Raw genomic sequence first — 8,521 nt, forward strand, 5'->3', positions numbered from 1 at the left:
AACAGTGTTGGGGAAAGTTACTTTTAAAAGTAATGCATTACAATATTGCGTTACTCCCTAAAAAAAGTAACTAATTAAGTTACTTAGTTACTTTTTATGGAAAGTAATGCGTTACGTTACTTTTGAGTTACTTTTTAAATCTGGGCAGGGCTTGGTTGTTTGTTTTTATTATAAAAAAAAGTTCTTATTTTACAAACATAAAAGCCCTTTCATAAGAAAAGGAAATGTAAATTCACGTCTGTACAGGGTGCAGCGCAAACAAATCGCATGAAGAATATGACGCAGGAGAACCCCAACACTGGTAATATGTATTGCTAAGAACTTCATTTGGACAACTTTAAATTAGATTTTTTCAATATTTAGATTTTTTTTTTTGCACTCTCAGATTCTTTTGTTAGATGATGCTGAGGTAACAGCATCAAAAACACATCTGTTCCACCTTTATTTGACCCTCTAACTCTATAGCACTTTCTATTCTATTTTAATTCTACTTTATCTATATTTATCTTCTTTTTTATTGTAAAAAAACTAACAAAAAAAAAACAAACAAACACACTAGCTTTCTATTTTTTCTATTCTATCTACTTCTACTTGTGTGTGTGTATAATATATATATATATACACCTTGCTACGTGTACTGCGTTAGGCTAACCGAGACTTGTCATTTGCACTTATATATTGTTGCTATTTTGTTAGTTTTGACTGCTTTTACTGTCCTCATTGTAAGTCGCTTTGGATAAAAGCGTCTGCTAAATGACTAAATGTAAAATGTAAATGTAACAGAACGTTGATAACAGGAGAACTGAGCAGTGATGTATATGTTTTACCGCCAAATATTTTTGAAAAATATTCTACCCTTACGAAAATGAACCATGGTTTTATTATAGTAAAATTATAGTAACCATGCTTTTTTGGCGTATTGTACGGTGGCCGAGAAGTGCAAAGCAAATCACAATTCTGAAAACAAAATAAATTACAAACGCAAATGCAAATGCAAGTCTAAAAAGCAAAATAACAATTCAGAAAGCACAACAACAATTCAGAAAACATTATAACAAGTCAGAATTGTGATTTGCTTTGCACTTCTCGGCCACCGTAGTATTGACTACCATTTGTATAACCACAGTTTTACTAGCCTACAAATTCCTACCATGGTTAAACTAGGTTAGTGTTGCAAAACCATGGGGTAACTATAGTAACCATGATTTTTGTTTGTTTGTTTTATTTGTAAAAAAAAAAACATGGTTAATTTTCGTAAGGTATACATGTTAAATAAATCTGTTGTCACTTTCGCCACACAAAATACATACACAAATAAACTGTGGATGTAACGGCCAAATATAAACGCCAAATGATGCGCTCTCAGCGCACTGTTTTGCTATTAAAAGGAAAGGCAAGTCCTATCAAAACAATTGAGATTAAAACTGTTAATTCAATTTACCTGGATTAACTTCATAGCAACTAACTTGAAGCCCTTCTGTTCGAAACGCTTTATGATCTCTCCGATAAGTCCCCTCTGCACTCCATCAGGCTTGATGGCAATGAACGTGCGCTCTTCATTTTCAGACATTGGGCTAAAAATGAAATCAAATACCCGTAAAACATACACAAAGAAGAAAAACAGTTGCAATGACAGAAGTGCATTCAAACTTACGCCGTCGCACACTTGGCTGCAGGTGTGGATGGGGGGTTTGGCTGATGAAACCCCTGACCCCATCATCACTAATTACATGTCAAGTGACAGTGATAGACCCCTTCCTTCCCTGTCTTAACCTGTATTGACGGCTTTCTGTAGACTGACAGCTTAAACCGTGAATCTGATCTAATAGCTGTCCTCACGCATCCGGTCCCAGCACGTTATCTAATCACGCTTTCATGTTAACAAACTTTATTTATATATCTCTTTTATAAAAAGGCAATGAAGGCTCAAATAATTATAATTTTCATTTGAATGCGACTTTTACATTTAAGCTTATTTTAACTACACTTCTAGAAAACGATGTTTTATAGTTATATGCTAGCCTACTTATATTTGGTAAACTGTTGCGCTCACGTTTGTTTAACAAATCAGTGGACGCGCTTAATTTGAAATAGCGTAGATCTGCGCGTGTGCAACATAGGCTACCAATCGTTTCAAATTTACCAGGCCAATTGACAAATTGACATATTTGTCACATTGACAGTAATAAGATAATACAAATTGAGTGAAAATATTTTTCTTACATTTTCTGACGGCAGTCCAGGAGTCTGAAGTTGATTCCTCACGCGTGTGCTTTCACTAATCTATGATCATCAGCAGTAAGTGTTTTATGGAGGTGGGCGGAGACTGATTCCAGTGTTATGGCATTCGGTGATTTTGGAATTTTCGATGGAATCCGAAAGTGATACGCAAAACATATACATTTTTTAAAACCTTTATAAACCTTTACAAATATTAGGTTGTTTTTTTCCCACTAGGATAAAGTTCTTTTAACTTTAAACAGACATCTCGTCTGTGCATCATTTTCTTGCCCCAGCAACAACAACAACACATACACACACACACAAACACACACACACACACGTGTGTGTTTGTGTGTGTGTCGTTGGGGCAATAAAATGATGCACAGACGAGATGTAATTTATATATATATAAATTACGTACATTATTAATATTCACTGGAATAAAAAGAGTTGCAAGCCCGATCTTATTTAGACTATATATTTACAATCTATCTCACACACACACACACGCACACACATGAGTGTGTGTGTGTGTGTGTGTGTGTGTACCTGTTTTTCTATTCTGGTGGGGACTTAAACCTGAATACACATAGACTCATGGGGACTCGTGTCACGGTGGGGACCTAAATTGAGGTCCCCACGGGTAAACAAGCTAATAAATCACACAGAATTACGTTTTTTGAAAATCTAAAAATGCAGAAAGTTTCCTGTGAGGGGTAGGTTTAAGGGGTAGGGTTGGTGTAGGGCAATAGAATATACGGTCTGTACAGTAGAAAAACCATTACGCCTATGGAGAGTCCCCACAAGGATAGCAAACCAGACGTGTGTGTGTGTGTGTGATAGATTGTAAATATATAGTCTAAATAAAATCGGGCTTGCAACACTTTTTATTCCAGTGAATATTTCTGAGAGTAAGTTAAGTCAAAAGTTTATAGGAGGCATTATTATTTAAAATAACAAATGGATGATGATGATGATAATAATAACAACAATAATAATTATAATAAACAATAATACTTTACATTTTATTTTTTTAATTTAGATTTTAATGAAAAATTATAGGCTATTTTTATTTCAATTTTACAAAACATTTTATATTTATTTCTATTTCTTATTTTATTTTATTTTGTACGCATCTCTATTTATAAATGCATTAATAATTGAAAAGGTTCACTCATTTAATTAATGTTTTGTGCTTTGTCTATAGAGTAGCTTTAGTATCTTGTCAACATTATTTTTAACTGAGCTCTAATGAGTCACAGTGCTTCTAACGTGTAATTGCATATCAAAATTCATTATGCAATCATAGTATCATTGCAAAGCACATTAGAGAATGATAAAATATCTGATTCGTTAAGTGCACCCAAAGCAATTTATCCACAGGGCATTAATCTAACAGCACAGGGCCAGCGAGGGACTGATCAGAGCTCCAGTTACACCAAGCATTACATTCTGTACATTCATGGCCATTATCTGTACAACATATTTCCCTGGTGTGAGATTTGGACCCATTAGACCATCTGTACAGTTAAGAAATATGCTGCAAATCCCTCAGCATCATATATTGAGTTAATCCTCAGGGAATCACTTCACGCAGTCATGCCAGTAATGCCGAGTTCACACTGCACGATTTTCAAACTCGTCGGATCGCCGTTGTTTTCACACTGCGTGACTATCTGGGGTAGCATTCAGTTGCTGCTGTGTTCACATTGCACGATGGATCGGCGACAGGGGGTTTCACAATGCATGACTTCACAATAGGAAGAATCGCCGACAGCTCTGTCTGGTCAAATTCCCTCACTGCTGGGGTCAAAGGCCCACTTTCTTCATGATTAAATTCAAGGAGTGAGTGAAAAAGGAAAAGGGTAAACTTTGAAGTCTTGTTTTGAAAGAGAAAAATATAGTGACTTTTATTCTTTCAACATGTTCCATAATTCCTACCTGGTTAATTATTGTATTCAGTTCCAAAAAGTCTTCCTCTAGACAGTTTTACTCTTAAACTTGCCTTTGTCTAGGCAACTCAACCTCTGATAAGTTGTATAGTGATATTTACTACTGCACAATTCCAGCTCCACTAAAGAGCACAAAATGAGAAAAACATTCATCTGACACCTGCACGTATGGTAACTCCAGGGAAGCGCATGCTCTTTGCCTTTGATTCATCGTAAACATTCAGGTGGCCTATCACTATGGGAACCATTAACACAGTCAAAGTGATGTTTGCCATAGTTGGCTATGTTTCAGAGTATGTGAGCCAGCCGAGTCTCTTGAGATGCATATACAGCAAAATACTCCTAGAACTGGTGTTACCTAAGAATTATGGCAAAAAAAAATCAAGTAGAACAAATATTTACATAGTATAAAAAATATAGTCTTTTTTTTTGGAAATGTTTGATTTTCAGAGGCTACATTTCTAATTATTTCACAATTTTCTGTCTGTATGTGAAGGCAGCACCTTGTTGTACAATGATGCTCTATTCTGCCAGATTTCAGCACCAAGGAGAGTGCCGAACATGAGCACACAGCCAAGAGATGATCCTGGAACAAGACACAGCCGAAAACAGTCAGGTGCACTTCAGCTCTGGATTTAAAAGATGCCCAGTGAGCAGTGAAGTCAGTACGACTTAAACTAAAGAACCCAGTTTAGTCTTCCTCGTATGTTCAATATAAAGACCATTACAATGACTACACCACAGCCAAAGATGCTTTTTCCAAGGATTTATTTTATTTTCTCCAATGATTTCAGAGTATTGGTGCCTTTAAACTCCAAGCTGTTGTCCACCTCACAAGCCTTCAATCTGCAGACCACTATTAAACCTCAACAGCCACAATCACTGTTCTCTGCATTAGTGCATCCCTTCACTTTCACTCTAAACACTTAAAGAAACACCTGGAAGAGGAGTCACCACTGTCAATTTTGAGTCTTTATTCACCACTCAGTGTTAATTATGAAAAATGTGGGTCTACATTGTTTAAAAAATACCCTTAGGCCACCAAATTCATGTCTACATTAGCCTACTAAATAGCATTATTGTGTGATTCATTAATAATGATGATAATAATAATAATAATAATAATAATAATATATTATTTTGTACTTAAAACAGGAATTTATTCCTGTGATTTTTGTTTGTTTGTTTTTTTTGTAAAAAAAAAAAACATGGTTAATTTTCGTAAGGTATACATGTTAAATAAATCTGTTGTCACTTTCGCCACACACAATACATACACAAATAAACTGTGGATGTAACGGCCAAATATAAACGCCAAATGATGCGCTCTCAGCGCACTGTTTTGCTATTAAAAGGAAAGGCAAGTCCTATCAAAACAATTGAGATTAAAACTGTTAATTCAATTTACCTGGATTAACTTCATAGCAACTAACTTGAAGCCCTTCTGTTCGAAACGCTTTATGATCTCTCCGATAAGTCCCCTCTGCACTCCATCAGGCTTGATGGCAATGAACGTGCGCTCTTCATTTTCAGACATTGGGCTAAAAATGAAATCAAATACCCGTAAAACATACACAAAGAAGAAAAACAGTTGCAATGACAGAAGTGCATTCAAACTTACGCCGTCGCACACTTGGCTGCAGGTGTGGATGGGGGGTTTGGCTGATGAAACCCCTGACCCCATCATCACTAATTACATGTCAAGTGACAGTGATAGACCCCTTCCTTCCCTGTCTTAACCTGTATTGACGGCTTTCTGTAGACTGACAGCTTAAACCGTGAATCTGATCTAATAGCTGTCCTCACGCATCCGGTCCCAGCACGTTATCTAATCACGCTTTCATGTTAACAAACTTTATTTATATATCTCTTTTATAAAAAGGCAATGAAGGCTCAAATAATTATAATTTTCATTTGAATGCGACTTTTACATTTAAGCTTATTTTAACTACACTTCTAGAAAACGATGTTTTATAGTTATATGCTAGCCTACTTATATTTGGTAAACTGTTGCGCTCACGTTTGTTTAACAAATCAGTGGACGCGCTTAATTTGAAATAGCGTAGATCTGCGCGTGTGCAACATAGGCTACCAATCGTTTCAAATTTACCAGGCCAATTGACAAATTGACATATTTGTCACATTGACAGTAATAAGATAATACAAATTGAGTGAAAATATTTTTCTTACATTTTCTGACGGCAGTCCAGGAGTCTGAAGTTGATTCCTCACGCGTGTGCTTTCACTAATCTATGATCATCAGCAGTAAGTGTTTTATGGAGGTGGGCGGAGACTGATTCCAGTGTTATGGCATTCGGTGATTTTGGAATTTTCGATGGAATCCGAAAGTGATACGCAAAACATATACATTTTTTAAAACCTTTATAAACCTTTACAAATATTAGGTTGTTTTTTTCCCACTAGGATAAAGTTCTTTTAACTTTAAACAGACATCTCGTCTGTGCATCATTTTCTTGCCCCAGCAACAACAACAACACATACACACACACACAAACACACACACACACACGTGTGTGTTTGTGTGTGTGTCGTTGGGGCAATAAAATGATGCACAGACGAGATGTAATTTATATATATATAAATTACGTACATTATTAATATTCACTGGAATAAAAAGAGTTGCAAGCCCGATCTTATTTAGACTATATATTTACAATCTATCTCACACACACACACACGCACACACATGAGTGTGTGTGTGTGTGTGTGTGTGTGTACCTGTTTTTCTATTCTGGTGGGGACTTAAACCTGAATACACATAGACTCATGGGGACTCGTGTCACGGTGGGGACCTAAATTGAGGTCCCCACGGGTAAACAAGCTAATAAATCACACAGAATGAAGTTTTTTGAAAATCTAAAAATGCAGAAAGTTTCCTGTGAGGGGTAGGTTTAAGGGGTAGGGTTGGTGTAGGGCAATAGAATATACGGTCTGTACAGTAGAAAAACCATTACGCCTATGGAGAGTCCCCACAAGGATAGCAAACCAGACGTGTGTGTGTGTGTGTGATAGATTGTAAATATATAGTCTAAATAAAATCGGGCTTGCAACACTTTTTATTCCAGTGAATATTTCTGAGAGTAAGTTAAGTCAAAAGTTTATAGGAGGCATTATTATTTAAAATAACAAATGGATGATGATGATGATAATAATAACAACAATAATAATTATAATAAACAATAATACTTTACATTTTATTTTTTTAATTTAGATTTTAATGAAAAATTATAGGCTATTTTTATTTCAATTTTACAAAACATTTTATATTTATTTCTATTTCTTATTTTATTTTATTTTGTACGCATCTCTATTTATAAATGCATTAATAATTGAAAAGGTTCACTCATTTAATTAATGTTTTGTGCTTTGTCTATAGAGTAGCTTTAGTATCTTGTCAACATTATTTTTAACTGAGCTCTAATGAGTCACAGTGCTTCTAACGTGTAATTGCATATCAAAATTCATTATGCAATCATAGTATCATTGCAAAGCACATTAGAGAATGATAAAATATCTGATTCGTTAAGTGCACCCAAAGCAATTTATCCACAGGGCATTAATCTAACAGCACAGGGCCAGCGAGGGACTGATCAGAGCTCCAGTTACACCAAGCATTACATTCTGTACATTCATGGCCATTATCTGTACAACATATTTCCCTGGTGTGAGATTTGGACCCATTAGACCATCTGTACAGTTAAGAAATATGCTGCAAATCCCTCAGCATCATATATTGAGTTAATCCTCAGGGAATCACTTCACGCAGTCATGCCAGTAATGCCGAGTTCACACTGCACGATTTTCAAACTCGTCGGATCGCCGTTGTTTTCACACTGCGTGACTATCTGGGGTAGCATTCAGTTGCTGCTGTGTTCACATTGCACGATGGATCGGCGGCAGGGGGGTTCACAATGCATGACTTCACAATAGGAAGAATCGCCGACAGCTCTGTCTGGTCCGCAAACTACATTTCACAACAAAACACACGCAAGAAGGGATAAGGAAATAACGCGAGAACCCGCATGCGTCAGACTCGTTCTCGAGCGAGACTGGAATTATTTTAAATATATATACAGCCCGCAAATAGTCTGTGAGCAGATTTCCAGCTACAAGGAGAAAAAGAAAAACAGATTACGCAGGAGGGAGATGCAGGGAACAGGGATTGGGTGTTCTGCAAAGAGAGTTGGAGGTAAATAATTTAGCAGTAACTGTTATGCTGATGTTGTGGCTGATCAAGCAAATGTTTGTGCTTGTTTCTGTATGATATAATTGTTCATATATCTATTAAAATACTGATACTCTGGTCTATAACTCCTCCCCGAACT

General features: G+C 36.1%; 1 protein-coding gene across 2 annotated transcripts in view; it reads right to left on the reverse strand.

The window, feature by feature from the left end:
* LOC107734222 (nucleoside diphosphate kinase A-like) overlaps positions 1 to 2,326 on the reverse strand; it is a 10,356-nt gene extending 8,030 nt beyond the window's left edge. Inside the window, exons 1-2 of one of the 2 annotated variants that reach the window (XM_016546121.1) lie at positions 2,224 to 2,326; positions 1,442 to 1,574 (exon numbers count right to left, since the gene is read on the reverse strand). In XM_016546121.1, coding sequence (XP_016401607.1) covers positions 1,442 to 1,570 — 129 coding nt within the window. In that variant the 5' untranslated portion in view covers positions 1,571 to 1,574; positions 2,224 to 2,326. Of the gene's footprint in view, positions 1 to 1,441; positions 1,575 to 1,654; positions 1,866 to 2,223 lie in introns of those variants that run through there. The other variant, XM_016546122.1, reaches the window with a different exon arrangement.
* Between the last annotated feature and the right edge of the window lie 6,195 nt (positions 2,327 to 8,521).

The sequence above is a fragment of the Sinocyclocheilus rhinocerous genome, unplaced genomic scaffold (assembly GCF_001515625.1).
Source record: "Sinocyclocheilus rhinocerous isolate Xijiao unplaced genomic scaffold, SAMN03320098_v1.1 scaffold820, whole genome shotgun sequence".
NCBI classification, from domain to species: Eukaryota; Metazoa; Chordata; class Actinopteri; order Cypriniformes; family Cyprinidae; genus Sinocyclocheilus; species Sinocyclocheilus rhinocerous.